The sequence below is a fragment of the Oxyura jamaicensis genome, chromosome 7 (genome assembly GCF_011077185.1).
Source record: "Oxyura jamaicensis isolate SHBP4307 breed ruddy duck chromosome 7, BPBGC_Ojam_1.0, whole genome shotgun sequence".
NCBI classification, from domain to species: domain Eukaryota; kingdom Metazoa; phylum Chordata; class Aves; order Anseriformes; family Anatidae; genus Oxyura; species Oxyura jamaicensis.
In genome coordinates this window covers 1,943,052-1,967,755 of record NC_048899.1, presented here as the reverse complement: position 1 = coordinate 1,967,755, position 24,704 = coordinate 1,943,052, and the positions used below count along the sequence as shown (strand labels likewise).

The window sequence follows — 24,704 nt, the reverse complement described above, 5'->3', positions numbered from 1 at the left end:
CTAGGCACAATAACATTTGTATATTCCCCAGATCAATAAATTGTGTTGGAATCCAGACTTCTAGTGTCTGAGTGACCTGAATCAGACTTCAGTGTCAGTTCTCTAAGATACTTAACTGATAGCTCAGAGATCAAGCCTAGGGTCTAATTATGTGCCCTTAAATGTATGTCTCACCTTTATTGCTTTCTGGATGTTAACACAGGAGTCACGTATTGTCTGCAGTAGTTTGTTAAAGCGTCCCATCTCTTGGACAAGCACAGTATTCATGCTTTGAGTGTAAGTGGTTGGATATTTTGTCATTGCTGCTTCAATGTCAAAGTCTGAAGGAAGTTTACTCAGGATGTCACCTGTGACTTCATGAACAACATCATCAGTGGATTTTGCACCACTACCAGACGCCCGAGACTAAAGGGAGACAAAAATTTAGGTTTAGTTTGTGTAAGAGAACTTGGGAGTGAGTACTTGAAATACAGGAAAACAGAGCTGTTCTAAAGGCATTGTTTAAAAGATTGTTACGGTTCCAACTCGGTTCCCCTGTAATTGAAATGAATTTGTTTCGTAATTTCCTGTATTATTGCAAGAAGTTATTAGCATGCGACTATCAAAGTCTGGTTTCCTACAGGTTTTTGACCTTTTAGTTTACCAAAATCTTGCTTCCACTGTAACTGAACCTTTCTGCCTGCATCTCTGAAGAAGCTGTGAGTGCCATCGGCTGGCCCACTGCTGTCAAATGACAGAGTAGTGCCAAGTTGTCCCACTCTCCCTTGGTGTGATCGCGTGCCCTCTATCTTCAGCTCTTCACGAGGCTTACAGGAACTACAATATCTAGATTGTACCTGGCTTATAAATGCAATGAAACTGGCCAAGAATTTTGAAAAATTTTAAAAGATGGTGGGGGAGTGGAAGTAATGTAAATTGACTGTGCAATCACAGAATCTGTGTTTCCTTCGGAAGATGGGCAGGAAAAATAATTTAAAAAAAAAGCCTTAAATTTTTTTTAAGTGGAATAACTTTCACTAGGATGACAATCCAAAACAATAAGGCACAGTATGAAATGAAAAAAAAATCTGAACATACGTGTAGAAAGAGGAAAAGTTTATGTTAAGATGGTGTGTGGTTTTGAGTCTTTTTACATACCTGCGTAAGAAGAATGTTATCAAATAACAGCTGTGTTTCTGACTGATCCTTGGTGATATCAGCATTTGCATTCATTCCAAATATCTCTGGGGAAGGATTCAGTGGAAGTGTCTTCGTATATTCAATATAGCTTTGGTACTGGAAAAAAAAATGAAAAAAAAGGCTCTAGATTTAGGGTGTAGACATGGCCCCACGGCTCATGACAGGCCACAAGCTCTGTTTCAAAACCACTACAAACTTTTCTACCGTACATTGTCTAAACTAAAAGATAAAATAGGATGTACGCAGGAGCTGTCTGCACCTCTCAAATTCCTTTGGTCCATTCACTTAACTCTGAAATCAAGATTGGCTTTGCTTAAATGATTTTTTTTTTTTTTAATTTTGACAGCTGCTGGAAATTCTCTTAAAGATAAAATGCTTAGTGCAAGAAACTCTAGACCTTTTCAAGCCCACTGCTTGCGAGCTGTCTATGTAGGCATTTTGCTGATATTTGACATAACTCTGCTGTGTGATAAGCTCCTACCTAGGTCTTTTCTATCACCAGCAGATATGAAGAGCTCATTCTCTTACACCTACTTTTTAGTGGCTTTAAGTTTAGAAGGCTTGGTTTCTCATTGTCCCCCAAGTGTGCAGTCTCATACAGTACAGAGTCAAATTAGTTGTATTTTGGAATTTTCTTTTGCATTTTTTTAATGTTACGTTCCATTAACGTTGTGTTACGCTATGTTACTTAGAAGTCACTGAAGCAACTAATAGAATGGGGGATTTTGCCACACAAGTGAGCAATGACAGCAGTAAGCACTGAAGCGCTTGTCAATGTGAGCAAAACGTTTTTTTTTTTTTTTTTTTAAGTAAGTTTGTAATTCCAGTATTCTCAGATACTTACATCTCCTTCGGGAGGAGCAAAATAAAGGCCACTTGAATCAAATTTATAATCTGTGTTTGCAATGATTTCCGATGAGAAGAACATGTTCAGAATACTACGGAGTGTACGCCGATCCCAGTCATCAGTGACTCTGCCACCGTAGTTACATTCTCCAGTCATATAGCGAAGGGCATCATATGGCACCTCCTAAAACAAAGGCAATAGAATACTCTGAGCCACAGCCTAGCACTTACCTGGACAGCCATATTGGTGTGGCTGTAAGTCATCCAGAAATCTGAGGAAACTTTACAAATTGCTAGTTGCCTCTGTTAGTTCATACTGGTACCATTGAGCTCCAGATCTTCAATACTTTAATAAGCCATCAAATCAAACAGTGTGGCTTCTTGTGAAGAAGGTGCTATTAGTGCCAAAATTTTCCACATTAATGGAAAGGGGAATCCCTGGGAATGGGTTCATGAAGAGCTTTTCCAGAACAGTCTGTATTTGCTTCGCTAGATGTATGTGTAAAATAAATATGGATGCTGCCAGAGGGCTATAGCTATGCTATAGTCCTATTCTTCAAGCCCACATTGAAAACAAACAGGGACACGTCCGTTCCAGCAAGCCTTCTGTGCTAATACAGAGACATGGGGTTTTGTTTTGTTTTATTTTTGAGAAAAATTAAAAAATAAAAATAAATCAAGTCCTGAGATGGGGAGTAGATCGCTTCATAGGCGCATGAAAAGAACAAATTATGGGTTATATGAAAAATTCTTTACAGAAATTAAGGGCCAAGAGCTAGTGGTACGGTAAGGAGTGGGATAAAATAGACCAGCTGAAGAAAGTACAGAGAAATCTGGTTGCTACAGACAAGTCATTAATCTTTCTGGGAGCAAATTGCTTCCTTTCCTGCTAGTCAATGTGTTTGCTCATAAACTATCATACAAGAGGAGGTCATCCCCCCCTGCACATTTGCTCCCCCGCCCCCCTCCCCCAAAGGAAAGAGAACACCCATGACTTCATGACATTGTTTTCTCATTCTGTATCACAAGTTACCTATTAACCACACCGATAACCAAAAACACTCCAGGCTGACAATGGTTTGACAATAACACCCACAGCCATAATTTAAAGGGTACTAGCTATAGTCCTTTGCTTAGGAAGCTGAAACACAAAGTATCAGGTCTTGCTAGCAAATTCTAGAGCATGTTGTATGAAACACTGCCTAGCTCAACAAACAAGGAAGGAAAAGTTGTGCCAAATTTAAACAGACTGAGTTCACTATTAATTTGCAACAGTCCAGCATCGAGAATTATTTCTATCACTGAGTAAATCACAGGGATTAGTTTAGTATGATATTTTACAGCTTGCAACTGAAGCTCCATGAGCTGAATCCCCTGCTTCTGTCTAGAGACAGGATACAATTCCAATGAATTAAGGCAACAGCATGTAACAGTCTGCTGTGTTTTGCATGGGAGAAATTCTAAACTGCCATCTGCAAGTTTCCCACATTAGTTATATACTGATCGTGGTACACTAGCCACTTAAAATGAACACTATTGGCACCACCGCAAATAGGCCTTAGTTTCTAAATCACTGCTAAAACTGTTGCCATGGCAACACTGAGCTGCACTGGCGCATGCACGAACAGTCCTAGAACATGCATGAGAGGGCACAGTCAGGGCTGTGGGAGGGTTCTGTACCTTGTACTGGTCAAGGAAGATGTGTAGCTGCTGCACACTGATGCGCAGATCAGTCTCGTTGAACTCGTAGGGAATGTTCCAACCCAGCGGCCCAAACTTCCGCCTTTCTTGCACCAGTGCGTGGAAAAAGCAGAGGCCATACAGCAGTGTCTTAAACTCAGCCTTAATATCAAACACAACAACATGAATACTTAATGTCTGTTTTAAACATTTTAACAGTTTCATTTTTTTCCCCATGTCCTGACTCGCTCAAAACCCAGAAGCTCCTGCTCCAGTAACATACTATTTGTGATTGATGGGTAGCATTCCTTGACACAAAAAGGCCTTCAGTAGGAAGTCATCAGATTGTTTAAAGCGCTGGTTTTAAATTTTCTTTTAAACCAGTGTGAACCCTCAAATCAATTTTATTCTTAAATCTATATACCTATGTGCATGTAAGATAATAGAACATTCACGCACCACTATGTATATAAGACCTTTGAAATTTTATTACACCTTCGTATTATAAAACATAGCTCACATACTATTCCTGAATTTTTATCTCGTTATCAAGAAATATTTCAGGCCTTTAAAGAAACCTTCAGGTAGGAAGCTTTGGTTTGTTTTGTTTTCTGGTGAGACTATTTAGCAAAGTAGATGACCTCAATTAAAAGAACTGTGCTATTTATGATATATTAAAAAAAAAAAAAAAAAAAAAAAAAAGGTAAAATATTCTTGGCCAAGTACGTGTGCACACAGAAAGCTAATTATGAAGGCAGTGGTTTCTGAGTCCTACTTAAAAAGGGATGTAGGAAAGACATTTACTTAAGAATTCTATAAACCATGCAGTGCAATCACACGGCCCTCTCAATTAAACAGTGGACCTGATTTTGCCTTTTTGATCTAATTACTTGCTAAAAGAGCATTCACATAAATGAATACAAGATTCCACAACCTTGCTGCAGATATGTACTAGCAAATTTTGTGTGTGTGTGTTAGAGAGCCATAACCTTAATACCATGCCACAAAAAAACTCAATTGAAGTAGGTGGCAAGCAGTAAAATAAAAATGAAATTCACTTCACTACTCTCCTTGCTCAAAACCAGTTTCATTATAGCAAAGAACAACTATTTAATTTGGTACTATTTTTTTTCTCTGCAGAGCATATATACAGAACCATCAGAGTTGTCTTTGACTGCTTTACAAAGAAACATCACCAATACATTCTAACCGTTTTTTTGCAGCTGTTGAAAAAGTTAGGATCAGATATTGGGTCCATCAGGTATGAGCGGATTATATTAGCCCGTAAACCTTTTGGTGCTTCATTAGTCATTTTCACTCCATTCTGCAGTACAGCCACAGGAAAAGTGGGAGATGGGTAACTGGTGAGCCAAATTCGGAAATCTGGATGTGTTGTATCAGGGTTTAGCTCCTACAATAAACATGTTAAAAACAATTAGAAAACATGGTAGTTGAATATACAGCTTAAGTGTTATTACTAAAGCAATTTTTTTTAATTACTGCTTTTTTGGTGGAAAATACACAAGTCCAAAGTTTAATTTCTTAAATGCTTGTATGTGATTATAGTGAAATTCACAATTATGATAACTTCCATTCTACATCTGGAACATTTTTTTTCAAGGCATCAGTATTTTGAACTAAAATTTGTTCTCTCTGTGTATGATTACGGAATATATGAACAACAATGCGTGCAGGCTTTGCACTGCAAGAACAATAGAATGTATATTTTGCATATTTACTGTTGTATAGCTCTTCTGGGAAGGGCTGTAGTAATAATATGAAAAAAATATTAACATCAGAAAATTATTAAGTCAAGAGAGAGTATGAAAAGCAAGAAATGTACTCTATTACGTCTTCAGAAACCTTTAGATGTTCAAGTGTAAAATTCTTTAGCATACTGCTCTTTTGCAGCAACATATAAAGAAAGGTCTTGGCCTAAAGAGACTGCTGTAGTGCAGCACAAGAATACACAAGATCCATAGTGTTTGTGAACACTTCCTTCTCCAGTAGGCAGACGGAGATAGACCAATATGCCATGATTCCCCTTATATAATGGGAATTGTCCCCTTATATAATGGGAATTGTCACCAAGTATGTTAAGGTGATGCGGCCTCACCTCAAGTACTGTGTGCAGTTTTGGGCACAACAGTATAGCAGGGACATCAAACTGTATCCAAAGGAGGGCTACAAAGATGGTGAAGCGTCTGGAGGGGAAGGTGCATGAGGAGCAGCTGAGGTCCCTTCGTTTGTTCAGCCCAGAGCAGAGCAGGCCCATGGGAGGCCTCATGGCGGCCTGCAGCTCCCTCACGAGGGGAGCGGAGGGGCAGGCGCTGAGCTCTGCTGTCTGGGGACAGCGACAGCACCCGAGGGAATGGCATGGAGCTGGGACAGGGGAGGGTCAGGCTGGGGGTTAGGGAAAGGTTCTGCACCGAGGGTGGTCAGGCACTGGAATAGGCTCCCCAGGGAAGTGGGCATGAGCCTTACGGAGTTTATGAAGCATTTGGCCAACGCGCTCAGACACTTAGTCTAATTTTAGGGTAGGCTTGTGCAGACCCAGGAGTTGGACTCCATGATCCTTGTGGGTTCCTTCCAACTCAGGATATTCTATGATTCTAGGCTGGCTTTTCATCTGCCTAGATGGATCAGACATGCCTCCAAAAGTAGTTATAAGAATACTTATTTTTACCTCACAGACTCTTTCCAGTGTTGGCATCCATGAGCTTGCTAGATGGCAGTTTTGCAGAACTATCCACGTTCCTTCCTTTACAGCCTTCTCTATCATTTTCATGGCTACTGGGCCTTGGCCTTGACCAAGTGACAGAGAACTAAGCTTTGTGTCACTGTATCCCTGCATATATATATTATACATTATAAGTAAGGATGCTATTGCATAAATACAAGAGTTCACAACTGTATGTATTCTTGAAATATTTAATGTAGAGTATATTTTAAAATCCAGTTTAAATCTCTTTTTCATGTCACGTCCTATCTATCATCTCCCAGCAAAATGCTACACTACACATCCATTTCATATTGAACTGTGCAGTTCTGACAGTTTCAAAATACCCCTGAAAACAGTATGCTCTTTAAGCATGTAGACAATCCATTTTAAAATACAGGACATATTTTAAGCTTGGTGGCTGGAGATTTGAGTAGAAGATTTTTGTCATTCTCAATAGCACAGAATTCTGATGGAGTAGTAGTCAGGAAGTGCAAGAAACACATCTTAGCAAAACTCACCAACTTTGTACTGTTATAACAATACTCTTCTCCATAACTACTGATCTACACTGGGGATTTTGTTTGTTTGTTTTGTTTTAGACACCATGGTAATAATGGCCAAAGCAAATGAAAAAAATCCACATTTGAATTCTGGGGTGAAAATTGCACCTGCGATTCTAAGATCCTGTATTACTACACTGCTTTACAATTAGGTCATTAGGAAAAAAAAAAAAAAAAAAAAAAAAAAAAAAAAAAAAAAACATAATGCTTAGTAGAAAAAATACTATTTTTGGATAAGATTTGTTACAGTGAAAGTTTAAACCATTACATTTTTTTCTACCATTTTCCATTTGAGATTCCACAAGGTAATTAAAAGGATCATTATATCACAACATTAAAGACTATTCCAAAATATTTAACATAAAATTTTTTACAAGCACTGGACAAATCATTCCTAAAACCAATCCAAAACAATTAGTGCTTTGTGTTAAAAGGAACACACATATCATCTACCTTAAAAAAATAAAAAATAAAAAAAAAGGAGATATTAAAATACCTGATCATAAGCAAACTTAACAAGGGCTGCCATGGGGTCAGCACCAGGAGAAAGTATAAATATCAGTGGTGCACAAGAGTGGCTGTCAGAAAATGCTTTTGACAAATCAAATGGAGGTGGATCAATAAATGGACGGCCCAGGTTGTGAATGATAAATTCCTGCACCATTGGTATTATCTAAAAAAAGGAAAAAGAGAATTTAAATGTCCTATTTATGTGTAAGCGTTAACATCTGTTACACTGAACATTTTAATATAAATGTCAAGGACAGTATTCCTGTATGGAATAGTAGGCACAACTGCAGTCCCAGAGTAATAAGTGATTTAGCATGTGCAACCTGAGGCAAAAATAGCCTCAGCTCAAAGATGCTCTAAGGATGAAATAGGAAGTCCTATGCAAATGACCCTTAATATCATTTCTGTCCCCATATCTGGACAGACTAATGTGTTTGTATAAGAAGCTTGATTTTTTTTCTGCATGCCCTCCTCTGTATTATGGAGTGGCTTTCAGTTTTCAAGTCTCATAACTGAGCATGGCTAAAGTGATAGTATCTTGGCTTAGCAAATTGCTGTGTATCAATTTCTATACACTGATGGTTTTACTTCCTACTGAAGTTAAGTGGGCTCTGTAGCAAGAATGAGAGAGAATTTATAAGACAGCTTCAAGCTTTGGTCCTGTAAACAGTTATAGATATATTTCTCTTAAATATCACCATTTATTTTGTGTCTGGACTGAATAACTTTAAAACACATGGTAAATATTTTATAATTTTTACTCCCACTTTAAAGAATAGCAATAGTATTTACAAACATACTACTGAGATTTGATCTCTGAACATGACATTCAAGAAATGCTAAAGGTTTCAAACAGCAACATTAATTCAACTTCTTTGGTCATAACCAGTGTATTTTTAATTTTTTAATGTAAAAGATATGTGAAATTGCTATTTTTTTTAACTTGCATTTTTAACATTTCAATTATAAAACTTTTACTTTTCATATTGCGTTAGTTTAGGTGCTTTCAGTTAATAAATACATAGTGTGACAAAGTATATAGAATGTGACAGGAAAAAAAACAGTAGGTTCATTTCTCTTGATTATCCTGTTCATAGAATCACCTGTGCTTTTGCTTACTTTAAAGTCCACTCTGACACAGGTGCAATGTGTAACCAATTAGTAAAGTACCTTAAATTTGAGAGCAGGAAGCAGGTGGGAGCTCTAGGCTGTACTAGTTGCAGGCTGTTTAAATGGAGATGCTTATGCAAGAGCTTGCTTCTTCTTCTAAGCTTTTGAGGGACTTTAAAGAGATGTATGAGTATGACAACCGTCTAAAAACCTTTACAAATTGGCCTTTTGTGAAGAACTGCAAGTGCACTCCAGAGAATGTAAGTCTGAAAATGGATATTTTAACTACGCCTTATTCTTGGTGTACTATGACTGAATGTAAAGTTGTTGTTAAATTTATTCACTTTCAAGAACAGCTACAGGCCTCTGCTAAGCTGTGGTGGTTTTACCTTACTAGGCTCTCTCACTTCCTTCCTCAGAAGAGGAAGGTAAGAAGAAATAGAAATAAACTCATTGGTTGAGATAAGGATAGTTTAATTAAAGGGAAAATAACTATTAAGGGAAAATTATTATTAGTTACATAACTTAACTAAAGGGAAAGGGGAAAAGGGGAAAACAACAACAAGCAAAGGCAGTGTGGAAGTGCAGAGGAAATAAATTACTCTCTAATTCCTACCAACAAGTGATGCTTGACCATATCCTTGAAGCAGGGCCTCACCGTGTGTAGCTGTTGTTCAGGAGGACCGATGTTTTCACAGCGAGAGCCCACCCCTCCCTACTTCTTCCTTTTTCCACCTTTTATTGCTGAGTGTGACATCATATGGGGGAATAGGCTAAAGTTGTACCGGGGAGGTTTAGGTTGGATATTAGGAAGAACTTCTTTACTGAAAAGGTTGTTAGGCACTGGAATGGGCTGCCAAGGGAAGTGGTTGAGTCACCATCCCTGGAGGTCTTTACAAGACGTTTAGATGTAGAGCTTAGGGATATGGTTTAATGGAGGACTTGTTAGCGTTAGGTCAGAGGTTGGACTTGGTGATCTTGGAGGTCTCTTCCAATCTAGATGATTCTGTGAATATCCCTTTGGTTGGTTTAGGTCAGCTGCCCTGGTGATGTTCCTTCCTCACCTCTTGCCCACACCCAGCCTGCTGGCTCTAAGGGGGTGGCATTAGAGGGAGCCCTGATGCTGTGCCAGCACTGCTCAGCAGCAGACACAACACTGGTGTGATACCACTGCTGTTCTAGCTACAAGTGCACCATAATGGGCTGCTGCAGGGAAAGTTAACTCCATCCCTGCCAGACCCACTACATAAGCCTGAGAAGAAAATCTGAATACTTTCTTCTGTTCCCTTCTCAGAGATGCTGTAGTTGGATCACTATACATTTCTGTCTGGTCAGTTCACTATTCTAGCTACAGAATTAAGTATAATTATTTTTCTTGCCTTTAGTTCTTTGTTTTTGTCACTTAAAATTTAATGTATTGTACTAAGTATTGTTTCTGCTTGCAAATTTTCTTTTAGAAGTCATCCTAACAACTACTCATCCTTTAGGAAGGATGGAGCAGCAGAATGATCATGACTTAAAAAAAAAAAAAAACTATGCAGAAACTTGTTCACTACTTTTAGCACTCTCTGATCCTTTACTAGTTGCTTATTTGCCTGCTTGCAGTACTCACTTAAAACTTGTTTTCAGCCTGATCTCTGCTGATAGATACTGTGGGGAAAGGCGTTTGTGCAAGCTCTCTGAAACAGTTTACTAATGTGAACACAAGCAGTGTGTTGGGTCAAGCTCTAAACTTCCAAACTGCCATTTGCAGATGGCAAAGGCGGGCTTTGTACACTGTCCAAATGCAAATGAACCAGATGTGGCAAAGTGCTTCTTTTGCTTGATAGAACTGGAGGACTGGAAACCAAACGATGACCCATGGTAAGCACAGATGTAACAATGTTCAAGTATTCCTCCCCACATCTTTAGCAACATCCCCTTACTCATTCTAAAACTACCAATTTCCTGAACAGTTAACTGAACTGATGCCTACTGAAAGTTTATCTTACCCAGTAACCTTGAAATAATTAATTTGCTAATTATACCCCCCGTGCAATTTTTCAGTTCATTGATTTTTGCTTCCAAAGAGCGTGTTTTTGATTCAACAAGGCAGATGATTTTCTCAACATTGTAAACATAATCTAAATCTTCCCTTGTAATCGTCCTGGCTCACAACTAAAGGAACTAGCTTGTATCTGAGATCCCTAAAGTTTATCTCATGTCCTATAAGATAAATTTTTCTACTAATAGGTAGTAGAAGTACTAACGAGACTGGTCTGTTTAAGTTAATTTCTGGAAATTTAACTTTCCTGGTTTTAATATCTGTTCTTCTTTTATTTACATTGCAGGGAGGAACACACAAAACATCACAGCTGTGGCTTTTTATCTCTTACTAAGAACTTTGATGACCTGACAGTGGAGGAATACTACATGTTAGAGATGACACGGTTAAGAACCTTCCTTGTAAGTGCTGACCAAATGATCTTAATATGTACAGTCTACCATTGCATCTTACAAGAATTTGTCTTTAAGACTTTCTAGCATTAGCAAGGGATGATGGTGTAGGGCTAGAACAGGACTTTGTCTGAAGTAACGAATAACGTGTGTTATTGACTCTGAAACCTAAACACTTCTCAATCCAGTCTATTGTCTAGTTTATGAAAGGAAACCTGGTTCCTTTAGAAATGTTTTTCCAATAACTCTTTTCAGCAGAAAAATTATCTTGTGTGATAATCCTGGAAACCCTACAATAACCAGCTCTATCTTTCTCAGGAGGGATGAAAACCACATGTGACAAGACAAAATTTGACTGGGCTATTGATTAATTCACGTGTCCAGCTTTACATGAAATCACTGTCTAATTAAGCTGCTGGACTTTCAAGCCTATTTCAAATGTTTCACAGTTTTTCAGTTCTAATCCTCTCTACTTTTATTTTGTGCAGGCCATGCTGTTGACATATACAAAAGCGCACACAACTGAGCTGCTGTGACTAATAGTCTTTGATAATGATCCCTTATTGCTTTGAATAGTAATAGAGAACCAAGTGAGACAACTTCCCTGATGGGACAGATTTACAGTACCCCCATACTCTGTACCTTATCTCTTTGTTGGCTTTGCACACATAGGATCTTTACCTTGCTGATATTGTTTAGTATTGAAAATATACCTGGTGTCTGTAAAGGTTAAGTATTTAAATTCTATACATAACAGACTCAAATAATTAAAAATAAAATCACATGTCTCAGTGGGAGAAGTCTGATACCTCAAAAGATGGACTAAGGGTGAAAATGAGGTTATCTAACTATAACTGAACAGCGGATTATTTAGAGGAGTCTTTCAAGATACAAGAAGGGTCTAAGCTAAACTATACCTTTATTTTTATCTAATAAAATTAGAAAAATGGAAGTGGCAGGTTCAAGCAGGGACATTTAGCCCCCAGGAATGCCCTAATCAATAGCTTAAAGGGCTACACACTAGGGCTGTCTAGGGTTGATCTGCAGCATGCTGCCGTATTAAAGCATTGATATCCTAATGCATTTTTTCTGTTAAGCAAGATTATGCCTCTTCACACAAAAGTAAAACTGAAGATGCCCTCCCTGGTGTGATTTTAAAATACAGCTAAACAATGGGTTCACAATTTAAAAGGATACCAGATATAACCAAAAATTTACTCTGAAATGAACCCCACTGGCAAGGCTGGTGGATGAGTTTCTGAATCAAATGGGGATGGATATGTATATGAAATATATGCTAAACTGCATGTTTCAGACTGCATATTGTTGACCAAAGCCAAAAGTAGACTTCTAAGCTAGAACCAGTGGCAGATCAATGTGGTTTTGAGGATCTAAGTTCTGAACATTTTTGAATTTAAAATGTTTAAAATGTTTGTCAGTTAAATTTCTCAATTGAGAATTTCAATCTTTTGCTTTAAGTGCAAGACTGGCAGAAGCATAATAAACTCTTTTGAAGAAGAAGTCACTGCAACTAGGAAGCGTCTTGTAGACAACTTTTCCAAACATCAATACGCACCAGAACTGCCAGTGCTTCTACATGCTGATCCAACTTCCCAACCTTCTGAAAGTTCATGCTACCAGTCCAAAAAAATCCAGAAGTGAAATGTAAAGACTGACTGTGAAAGTTTCTATTCTTTATATGGTACTAATATTCCTATTTTTATGCAAAAACTAATGTAAAGCTGAATAGTTGTGTGAGAAAGCATAGGAAACTTTTTATATACTCTCTAGGACAAAGGTCATAACTGTTTGTACTAACTCCTATCCTTCACAATGTGTTTGTCATGGCTAGGAGTGAAGTACTACTAGTCTCATTAGCCTGTGAATATATGAAAAATGTTTAAATACTTATTCTGGTTTAATAGGTTGAACTTTTTGAATAAAGATTCATAACTCAGTTCTTATTGTGATATGTGCTATGTTCAAGCCTTTGAGCTAGACTCGGATCAGAACTGTTCTGCTTCAAAACACTTTCCATAGAACAGAATGGATCTGTCTGCAGTAATCCCTACTTCTAAGCACCTATGTTATCTGTTTCTGCTTACCACTACATTATCTTCCTAGACCAGTTACAATTTACCATAGTGACATCTAGCAAAAAATTACGGAAGTGAAAAATACTTGGTGTACTGCAAAAGGCAAGTCCAGGCTTGTAAGACCTCCTTGAGGAGGAAGTGCTCAGGGGTTTGGGTACACAACAAAATTTAACAAGATCTAATGGCCTAGACTTCTGGTTTAAAAAGTCTGCTCATTATACTTTGTCTCTTTTTTAAAAAAAAAAATCAATGAATTCCTATTTTCCATTAAGATAGACAATTCATGGTTTTGTCTGGGATAAAGTTTCTGCTTGGAGGCTAATATAATGCTGTCTTCTGGCTTTTTTTTTTTAATGGAAGTAGTGGTAATAACACAAATGTTTTAATTGTTGTATAGTGCTTACTTTGAGTCAGGGACTTAGCTTCTTATGCTGCCCTGCCAGTGAGGAGTCTGGCGGTGCACAAGGAGCTGGGAGTGGACACAGCCAGGACAGCTGACCCAAACTGACCAAATACCTCATACCATAAGATATCATGCTCAGCAATAAAAGGTAGGATAAAGGAGGAGAGGATACATCTGGAGTGGTAGTGTTTTTCTTCCTGAGAATTTTCTTTAATTTTCTTTACCTTGTAAGCTGTCTTTACATCAACACAAGTTCTTTTACCTTCCTGACTCTATCACCTGACTGGGTAGAGTAGTCACTCCACACTGGCTGTGTGGTGCTTAGCTGCCTTAGCTAAACCGTGATAACAGTTGAAATACACGCTTGCTTTTGGTTTCTAAGACAAATTTTGAATAACATGGGAGTTTTGTACATACCTTGTCAGGTCTCAGGCAGCGAATGATAAGCATCCTTTGGAACTCCCCCAGCTTGTCTTGCCACTCTGCAGGAAAATTCTCATGCTGGGGATCCTGAAAACACAAGTATTCCAGCTTTGTTTAGAGTACGTGTGGATTACAGATAGTAGGACTAAATTATCTTAACTTGACACATCAATACATCAATCCATGATGTATTTTTTATTAATCTGCAGGAATGGGGTTGATATGTTTTTTTGTTACAAAATCTTTACATCTGGGAAGCTTCTATTTTAGCAGAGAAGTCAGTCATTTCTAGGTGCTTAAAATATAGGAATACAGGAAATAAAATATACCCTTCACCTCTAGGAAGAAGTGGAAGAGATGAGACAGAATAAACATGAAAATGTATTTAACCTACTTCTTGCTGTGTTAGAGCTGAATTATGGAGTCAGTCTTTGATATTACAATGACAACCATATGCTCAATCACAATGACACTATAGTATTACTTGATAATCCTGAATTAGGTTGCATCTGAATGCAGGAGAACAAGAATTGGAAAGTTAAGTCAAACAATGCACCAGAGAGCTTGCTTTGTGAATGGCCTATGAATATTCCAGTTATGTTACTGCACTTCTCAGACTAGAATAGCAAAGGTGGTGTGGCATGTGTTAACTTATTAGACTGAAATGTAGCACCAGCTGTGTATGCCTTTCTGGAAACTGGTATTACAACTCTGTCAGGGAACCTCTTAAGCTTGCCTGTAGAGGGTTGGGCACAGAGGTATGCAGATAGACTTGCACTAACTTTATTCTGAGCAATTTTGGTTTAACAAATCAAGTCACAATGGAACACACATTCCGCAAAAGACCTGTACCCTGACCCTCTCCCTCTCCCAATTTTTAGACACTCAATTTCAGATTGGAATCCAGAACGCTGCATTTTTTTCTCTTTGTAGGTACCTGATAATCTACCTTTTCTAGGTACCTTTTCATCTAGCACTCAGGATTCAGTAACAATGTTTCTGGATGCAGTGTTACTGATTATTAGATTCTTTGTCAGCTAATTGATGATCTGTTTCTATAGATCCTGCTTTTTAATGCCTCTTAAATGAAGGAATTTCTATTTATTTCCGTTTGGCTGTTTGAACTGCTAGTATTGTTAATTTGACTATCTATAAGTCACATGGATCTTAAATCTTTACTTCTGAAAGTTACCACCTTTGTGTTGCTTTAAAAAGCTATAATCTCAGAGTGTACAACCAAGTAGTCTCTTCCTCAATCTCCATTTCAAAGGCCATCACTTCTCTGTTCTGGTGACTATTTTCTGAAGAGGAATTTAAGCTCTCAACTTGCTATATATTTTTGTAAATGCTAAATGACAGCTTTATTTCTGCTGTTTGCCTCTTTCCTGTAGTCTGGACAACTGAAGGAGCCAAACCTGCTTAGTTTCTTTAATTTCTCTCATCATACAGTTATGAGCATTTCCAACTAAAAATCCATTCTTTTTCTCTCTGCATCCCTTCAGTCCTTTGTTAGAGGAAGAATTTCTAAATCCTTGAAACTTAAAATGGATAAAACAATCTCTTTGAAATGGTTATAAGAGGTCCTGTGCCATTTGGCTGAATACTGGTAAAAAACTTTCTTTTGTTAAGTAATGGTGATGAGTGTTTCAATGGACTAGCATAAATGCACAGTATTATCTGAATATCAGAAGCAGTTATGGTCAGATATGGTGCCCATAGGAAAGATGGTAATGCTTAAAGTCATTTCATCAGGAGGCATTTGTACAGCGAGCACTTCATACATCAAGAAGCAGAAGGGGGGGGGGGGGTGAGTATGATTTAAAAAAACGTTTATAGTAAGATTTGACATAAAGCAAGTGCCCAAATGGAGTAAAATTTGTCTATAAAGCTTAAATTTTAATTAAACAGTGAAAATATATAAAGTCTTTCATGCATAACTGTGACTGTCAGACTTGGATATAGAACACAGAAATCGCATTCTAGTTTCTCTACAAAATTCTCTGAAATCGCATTCTAGTTTCTCTACAAAACAATTGTGTTGTTGATGATTTTCTTTTAAAGACTTAGGAAAGCAGCATACTATGTAATAGCATGAAAAGGCTGACAAGGCACAATGGTTGTGTTCAATTTAACAAATTTCACTATCACCTTACTACTGCAGGTTTTGTACCTTTTTTTTCCAGCCCAATTCAAATAATGACTTGGTATTCAGAAGCCACATGACAATTTGGCAATCATCTACAACTACACACCATTTGCTTAAATATTTACATTAATATATGCAAGAGCATACCATGTAAAATGACAGCACTTTCTTTTCCCTGAATAAATATTTTCAATGCATTAATTAGTTCATGAATGCAAGCAATCAGGAATGTTAACATACCAAGCTGTCATATACCAGTTTCCATCCATCCTTAAGTCGCATAAAATTCTTACGAATGTTTGTGAATTGTGGCAAGTCTTCTAGTCGACAAATTTCATCCCATGATTGTGGAGGAAGCCAGGTGCATGGATTAGAGAAGGGATTGTCCAAACCTATCCCACCAGTCAACAGAAATTTCCACTCACTCTCGTTAATCTACAATGAAAAAACACAGCTCTCAGGACTAAATAAATAAAATCAACTGTTTTCAGTCCATTAAGCAGAAAATCAAAACATTTATCTGAGTTATTACACTAGTTTAAAAAGCTTCATACCAAAAGCCTATTTCAAAAGCATTTAGTGTCTGGCTTTCAGTTAAGCATGAATCTAATGAACTGAAAAAAAAGATATGAACTGCCCATTTCTTAGAATCACCTGTGTTCCTGACTTGGGGGAGTGAACAATTTTAACTGACTAGATTTTTAGGCAAAGTTCTATTTGTTAGATGCATTTTTTAATTCCCGAATTGTTGAATGAATAATAATAAAACAGAAATATTTCTGGTAACCATATATCTTGAAACATTTTCCTACAATGCAAGCCTAAATATGGTAGGCTACTATCAGCCTATTACATGTCCCATTCCTTTCTCAAAATTCTTTTATCTCAAAATCTCTTTGGCTTAAATTTGTCAATCCAGGTTTCTGCATCTATGATTATTACTGTCAGCTCTTTCAAGTATTCACTTCTATGTATTCCCCAATGCAAAAAGTTTGTGTCTAAATTCTTAAATGAAAGTGAAACAGAAACCCCCAAGTACCTCTAAGTTCCATTTTGCAGAAAACAGATAAAATGGATAAAAAAAAAAATGATAAAATGGGTGTATTTCACTTTAAAAAAATCCTAGTAAAGAAATATTTTTGTAAAGAGTTACTAGAAATCAATAGAATTCATTTGATACACGTGTTTGATTTTCAGGAATTCTTTGTAAATATTAAACACATTTAGCACCCTAAGTAAAAAACATGAGTAGTTTCTTAAATCAATGGTTACAGTTCATTTTTCTATGCTGGTAGAATACTCATAACATGTTACAGTAAAATTTTGGAAACTGTTGACTGTTAGAATAATATAGGCTAGACTTAGATTTAAGTAATGTTTAGAAAAACTATTATCACCTAGTTTGGACTTGCCAGACCTGTTTGTTACATACTTATTTTATTCTAGAGATTATTTTTCAATGCTTATAATTACTTATTAAAATCAAACACCTCGATTATGGATTATATATTATTATATATAAACTTATTTTTCTATTTTATCTTCTAAATTCCTATTACTGATAGGCTGCATATGCAGTTTTATATACATATCATACCAAGCTGCAAATTATTTTTAGTTACCAATTTTTCGTATTTCAGAAGATTCACAGTTAGACAAAAAGAGAAGAGCAGCTTGTCCTTTTCAAACAGTGAGCGACAGACATTGACATAAAGTGAGTAAGTAAAATGATCCTTGAGAATCTTCAACCTAGAGATGTCAGGAAAAGAACAATCTTCCATTAATATCACTAAAGCTTGTGTATTCTGGAAACCTATTACAAACAAATTGGATTTCCTTTGGTGCAATAAACTCTGGTCAATTACCCCCAAAAGAATCATTAAATATATGTTCCAAGTTATGAGCAAAATAACAAAAATTATTTAAGTGGAATTACATTTTAGTAATGTGTTTTTTTAGAGGAAATGAGAAGTCCCTTTTGAGAGGGGTACAAAACAACAATGATCTTAAAATTCATTATGAACATAAATACCAATGCCAAAATCAAACCAGCCTATTTTAATGGTCATTTGAAGTATGTTTCCCATTCTACAGGCTATTTTCCTCAATACACTAATACAAATATATTAAAAAGTTGTGATTTATTATCAATACATTTCTTTAAAAAACAAGCAAGGAGACCACCTAAGGCCTCCTTGGGGGTTGTTTTACAAAAGTTTAAGTTAAATCATTTGAATACCTAGTCAAAATAATGAAAAACCCATACAAGTGATTAGAAATGCAGATACTGAATTTGCATCATTATTTCAAATTCTTCTTTCAAGGTAATAACAAAGATGTGGAGGGGTGCAATGTTTTTTTTCCAGCTATCTAGATCACCAGTCCTTTGGCAGGTAGTTATTCTGAGGGTATTCTTCCACTTCAGACATGGTGATCAAAAAAAAGTTTGTCTGTTTCTTGAAGACATGCATATATGAAATGAAACGTACCTTTCATACATGAAATGAAATTTAAAGTCATAGCAAGTGGACCATATTTATCTATCTGGTACTTTGCAATTTCACACATGACTTGAGGTACCAATTACTAAATAGAAATAGTGGAATATGTTGCACCTGTATTATATCATACCATTTTGTTTCTATGAATAAATTATCTTCCAGAAAAATACCTGACAAGTACAAAAAATATTTTAAAATGCAATGTCTGACCCAATACACTTTGGAGAAATAACAGTAACATTTCTGGAGTAACAGTGAATACATCGCCAATTACAAATGGCAAATTATCACTCTTACCTTGTTTGTAAAACCTCTGATTTCTCGGAATTATCTATAGACATGATGAAAAGGTTAATAAACCACATGAGAGAATACTGGTACATAGGCTCAATGTTGGCTAGATCAGCTATAGAAAAAAACAAGATTGATGAATGTATAGCAATGGGACGATAGCCCATACGAGTAGCATCAATCTTCTTTTCTGTTTCTTCAGCTACTGCTTGCTTTTCAGAAATCTCATTAGCCAGAACTTTGGAAGAAGACAGTATCTTAATAGCAGTTTCATCTTCCAAAATATTTCCTTCTGAAGCTGAAAGAACTTCTAAAATCTTGTCTTCTATTTCTTTTAGTTGCCTAAAATAATATACAAAATTTGTCACTTATGAAAATTTGTCATTTTCTGCTAGTTTCCATAACAGATAACATGTAGATTCTATTTGTGCTAGGTATATATAATAAAATTTTTATTTTGGTCATTAAACATTACCTCACATTTCTGAAAAATTAAGCTAATTTCAGGCTAAAAATTGACGGTATTATTGCAAATGGAAAGGGAGAAAGTGCCACAGTACTTTGAATGCTGCACATTTCATGCTTTGCCCTACAGGAAAAAATGCCTTTTGCATGTACAATCACTGCAAAAGTACCACACAATGAAAGAAAGTCTAAAAAAATCCATTAATATCTAATCAAAATCTGCAAGAGCAGAAAGTCGTATGTCAACAACTTCAAGAAAGGAACATATTAAAATGGAGGACAGGATCAGGAATTACATTTTGCAATTACACAACCCCCTGTTAAGCTCTTTAACATTTTATTATAATCCCAGAAACAGTAAACCATCTCAGTGAAAGAAAGCCAAAACCAGTAGGAATATGAGTAAGACCATGCATCCTAATCAGCCTTTAAAAAACAAACAAAAACAGCAGTCTTGGATTTCCTGTTAAAACTGATACGCGTTATAAAGTATATGAAGTGTATTTTCTATGCTTTATATTTTCTTACACTAAGACCTGCTTCTGTCTAGCAAGGGAAGTTATCTTGATACCTTTTATTCTCAGCTCCTTGAAGGATGAGAGCTTGTTTTTCTTCTTCAAGATCTGGCCTTTCTCTTGCAACTACAATTCCAAGAAGTTGATCCTGCAGTCCTTCTGAAGTTATCATGAAATTCAATAATGTTACCTGTTAGAAGAGATATGTTTTGAAAGAGAGCCATATGCAATTCAAAAGCTTATTCTTTTTTAATTACTCATGTAATATTCTTAACCAAAATTTGAAATTAATGGAGGATGAGGGTTTAAGATGGAGTTGGCTTTCCAACACAAGGATTAGTCCAGAACGCTATACATTCTTGTTGCAGCCTTCTCATGGTCAGAATTCCATTCTATTCCTCAAAATTACATGGAATTCAGTGCTTCAAGTGATTGGTCCATATGCCATGGGTGAACAATTGTACATATAAGAAGGATCTTCCCATTTTATACCTGTATGCATTACATAGTTTTCACTAGAGACATTTCTATGAATCGAAGATTCAACTTAATGTACAGATTTTGTAAATAAATTTGCTGTTGTTTTCAAAAATCATTTAACCTCTACATCCCACTGTAAATGGGATGCTGACACTGTATTTTATGAAAATATAGATGAAGACCCACACAAATGAAATATTATGGTGCTTAGAAACATCTTATTTAAAATCTGCGCTGTTTTCATAAAGTAACTGGAAACATACATGCTGGAGTACTACTTCAAGCTAGTAGTGCCTATCCAACATAAATTTTCTCCCTTTAATGGCCCTGTTCACATGCAATTTGTGTTGTTGTTATTACCAAGGGCATTTGTATCCTAGAAATAGCATAACACAATTTTCTCTTTTTCATGGGAAAATATGTGACAAATATATATAATTTAAAAGAATTCCTATGCTGTGACATATTTATAACCAATCCAGTAAAAGCCATATCCTCTGGTTGAAGTGGTAGAAAAGCATAGTGTTGCACATGTGAAAGGTGAAGAATACAATGTAGCAGGAGGCTAGAAAATAGTTGATGCACACAGTGCAAAACCAAGGAAATTTACTTATCAACTTAAGACTGATGAAATAATTGGTTTTAAGGAACCACCTAATAGTGACTACAGATTCTCTCTGGGCTTCTTGGTGGGCACAGATGATTGTTGACTACTATTTCAAAAGAACATTGAGCTTGAACCTCACGATCAGTTAGGATACAGGATACCTGTAAAATCGATTTGTCTTGATCTGCTTACTTCACTAATAATGCCTGAAAATTGTCAAAGTATTGATGTCTTTTTTCATAAGTTTTGTTTATAAAATTAGGAGGGATAATATTCTAACATTCTTGAAGTTATCAATAGTTATTAATCATTATTACCATTATAAATCACTTACTACTAATAGTCATTTGTTATTGTAAGCCTCATCTGAAAATAATTTAGGAGAACAGTTTATATAACACTAAGAATAAATAGTATCTTCACTAGGATCATGGCCTATTTCTTCCCCATCTAGTTTAGCAATTTTAGTACTGGTAGCCTAAAGGGAAATATAAAAAGAACCTAAAGCTTCTAAACATCAGGAAACTTTCATAAGTTCAATTTCCCTTCCTCAAAGTAGAAGGACAGCTACATACAGCTTTATGAGTTAACTTTCAACCAGAGCTGCCATGCTCTGAAACATTGGCTGGTTCAGATACCTGAAACTGAGGTTTAAGCTCAAAGTGCTGTTAGGATCTGCAGTGCTGAAAATTATCTTTTTTAGTGTTTTTTGTTGGTGGTGGTGGTGGTTGGTTGGTTGGTTTTTTACTTGTGCTATTTCTGATTAATAATCTTAGAAACAGAGGAAAACTACTTAGTGTCTAATCATTGCAAATGTATGTATGTTTTATAAATACATGTAAATATATTTTCTGTGTCTTTGAATGCTTCACTATGTAAGACATCAGAAATCAGTACAATCTTTTTCTGTGAAATATGATAACCATGTCAATAACCAGATTCTCTAGCTAGCTCCTGAGTAATCTTTAGGACAAGTATATCAATGTGTGTTGCAATTAGCAACAATAATTATATATTAGTAAATTAGCAGCAATAAATAGATATTTTTCTGCCTACTTCTCTGTGTACATAAACCACCTTAGCTGGCTAGCTCTCGACAGCGTGTGTAGGTAGGAGTATACCCAGCAATGTCACAAACTGCTGCTTGTTACAGCAATTAACACCTGGCTGCATAGAACACACTAAAGTCTGTATTGACTGTTGATTGGCAACTAGGAGATTTTAATTCTGTTAAATAAAAAACTTTTCTTATGAAATAATCCTCATATACAGTTTAAATGCATATGTAGTCTGAGTAAATCTTTTGCATTTTCATATTTCATCTTTTTTTCTGAACCTGCAGCTAATTAACTTCTTTGTTAAAAGATCAACATATAGGTCATGTTTATTGAAGTGAACAAAGTTATTGCCTTTCATTATTTTTCATGAATTTTTCCTGCATCAGTACTCCTTCATGATTAAAACTTAACTTACTCTTCCATTTTGCTGAATATCACATTAGTTTACAAAATTTTGATTTCAAGATTGTCTTTCACTAGCCTATGTTTAACCAAAGTGTAAATTTTCAATATTTTTCTATAAACAATTTCTTAAAAGCAATGGTGCATAAAAAGTGGAATACATCTCCCTAGCAACTTCTAGAAGAATAAACCACCAATTTTATTCTTTCATATAGGAAACAATTTTTTTTTTACCCTAATGGAAAAATAAAAATGGCTATTGATATCAAATACACAAATCTGGTGTAGTGGGTTTATGTGGCAAGGTTGTGGTAGCAGGGGGCCATAGGGGTGGCTTCTGTGAGAAGGATCTAGAAGTTGCCCCATGTTTGGTAAGGGCCCCACTGCTGACCAGAGCTGAGCCAATAAGTGATGTTGTTTTGCGCCTCTGTGAGAGCATATTTAAGACAGAGAAAAAGAACACGGCAGCTGGGAGAGTGAGAGGAGTGAGGAACAGCCTCACAGGCGCCAAGGTCAGTGAAGAAGGAGGGGGAGAGGTGCTCCAGGCGCCAGAGCAGAAGTCCCCTGCGGCCTGTGGTGAGGCCCATGGTGAAGCAGGATGTCCCCCTGCAGCCGATGGAGTACCACGGTGGAGCAGGGTTCCACGCTGCAGCCTGTGGAGGAGACGATGGTAGAGCAGGTGGACCTGCACCGACGGAGACTGCAGCCTGTGGAAGACCCCTGCTGGAGCAGATTCCAGGCAAGACCTGCAGCCCGTGGAGAGGAGCCCACGCAGGAACAGGTGAGCTGGCAGGAGCTGCTGCCCGTGGGGGACCCAGGTTGGAGCAGTTTGCTCCTGAGGGATGGACTCCATGGTACGGAGCCATATCTGGAGCAGTTCTTGAAGAGCTGCTGCCTGTGGGCAGCCCACCCCGGATCAGTTCAGCAAGGACTGCATCCCGTGGGAGGGACCCCACAGCACAGGGGATGGGAGCAACCGAGAAGGAGTGGCGGAGAAGAAGCGCTACAGATTGACCATAATCCCCATTCCCCCGTTCCCCTGCGCCGCTCAGGGGGAGGGGAGGAGGTGGAAGAGGGTGGATGGGGGGGAAGGTGCTTTTGGTTTCTTTCCTTTGTTCCTCACTTCTCTAGCTTGTTAGCAATAGGCAACAGATCTTACTGTCTCCCTATGCTGAGTCTGTTTTGCCCGTCACGATAATTACTGTGTGATCTCCTAGTCCTTATCTCAACCCTTGAGCCCCTTTCATCGTATTTTCTCCCTGTTCCTCTTTGCGGAGGGGGAGTGAGAGAGCAAGTTGTGGTGGAGCTTGGCCACCCACCTGAGTAAAACCACCACATCTGGAAATACATTTTCTATCTTTTATAAACAAGGTAAAGTGCCAACATTTGCTCAGACTCTTGTCCCTAACTCTACTACAAATAAAAATCTTGAATATGAAAGTCTAATTTAGAGTTAGCATGTGAGGTGACTACTATATTAAGTCCCTGTAAATATTTTTACAATAAAGGTGACTAAACAGAATCAGGAGATCCATACTGGTAAAAGTGTATTACCACAGTATTAAAGAATGACAGAATTGAAAGGTGAAATATTAAGTATGAGAAATGTCAACACTTCCAAGATGATTCCAGGCTTCCAGCAGTGTCAAAAAGAGCAGTGTTTGCAGGTGAGGAGAAATCAACTAATGCCAGAAACTCTTCCTTGATTGTAGCTAAGGAATCATTTTAAAATTAAAACACAGTTTGAACATTTATTTTCAAAATTCTTACCTTAACAGATACTTCAGGAAGATAATGTGGATTTCTCAGCTTAGTTGTAATATAAAAGCGGAATTCAGGTGCATACTCAATAGTGGAGTCTCCAAGGCAAATGCATATACTTCCTGACTGCTTAAATGTCTGTTTCAGCAAAAGTGGCTCTAGGATAGGATCCAGTTCTTCTCCAATATTCTCCAGTAGCACTTCAACAGAACATAAGAGTTAGTAGGGCTATCTTGGCATATATATTATTATTATTTTTTACAATACATACGTATAATGTGTAATGCATGCAAACAATAAAAACATTAATTGAACAATATCTACAGATAAGGTTATGTTTCTTAGAGTATTCAGCTAATTGAACAACAAAGCAGATAACTTTACCTTTAATTTCTTTATTTTCTTAATTATTAGTGTGTATCAATTTACAAGCAAGCAACTGCTGCCAGTGGATTAGAAGTTTAAGGCTACCATTTTCAAAAAGGGACCTAACAACAAATTAAATGCCATGTT

General features: G+C 36.9%; 2 protein-coding genes across 10 annotated transcripts in view; one reads left to right on the top strand and one right to left on the bottom strand.

Annotated features, from left to right (window-relative positions):
• Nucleotides 1-24,704, bottom strand: part of DNAH7 (dynein axonemal heavy chain 7) — a 104,574-nt gene that overhangs the window by 6,913 nt on the left and 72,957 nt on the right. For 8 of the 9 annotated variants that reach the window (XM_035332228.1, XM_035332229.1, XM_035332222.1 and 5 more), the window contains 13 exons: nucleotides 24,201-24,391; nucleotides 19,940-20,073; nucleotides 18,910-19,245; nucleotides 17,734-17,860; nucleotides 16,352-16,546; nucleotides 13,960-14,052; nucleotides 7,484-7,660; nucleotides 6,392-6,553; nucleotides 4,916-5,116; nucleotides 3,706-3,867; nucleotides 2,024-2,209; nucleotides 1,138-1,275; nucleotides 175-405 (listed from right to left, as the gene is read on the bottom strand). In XM_035332228.1, the coding sequence (XP_035188119.1) occupies nucleotides 175-405; nucleotides 1,138-1,275; nucleotides 2,024-2,209; nucleotides 3,706-3,867; nucleotides 4,916-5,116; nucleotides 6,392-6,553; nucleotides 7,484-7,660; nucleotides 13,960-14,052; nucleotides 16,352-16,546; nucleotides 17,734-17,860; nucleotides 18,910-19,245; nucleotides 19,940-20,073; nucleotides 24,201-24,391 (2,333 nt within the window). Of the gene's footprint in view, nucleotides 1-174; nucleotides 406-1,137; nucleotides 1,276-2,023; nucleotides 2,210-3,705; nucleotides 3,868-4,915; nucleotides 5,117-6,391; nucleotides 6,554-7,483; nucleotides 7,661-13,959; nucleotides 14,053-16,351; nucleotides 16,547-17,733; nucleotides 17,861-18,909; nucleotides 19,246-19,939; nucleotides 20,074-24,200; nucleotides 24,392-24,704 lie in introns of those variants that run through there. The other variant, XR_004752556.1, reaches the window with a different exon arrangement.
• LOC118170189 (baculoviral IAP repeat-containing protein 5.1-like) lies at nucleotides 8,694-13,248 on the top strand. Its single transcript, XM_035332265.1, has 4 exons — nucleotides 8,694-8,867; nucleotides 10,361-10,470; nucleotides 10,938-11,052; nucleotides 12,523-13,248. Exons 1-4 carry the CDS (start codon nucleotides 8,730-8,732, stop codon nucleotides 12,703-12,705), a joined length of 546 nt encoding a protein of 181 aa, XP_035188156.1. The 5' UTR covers nucleotides 8,694-8,729; the 3' UTR covers nucleotides 12,706-13,248.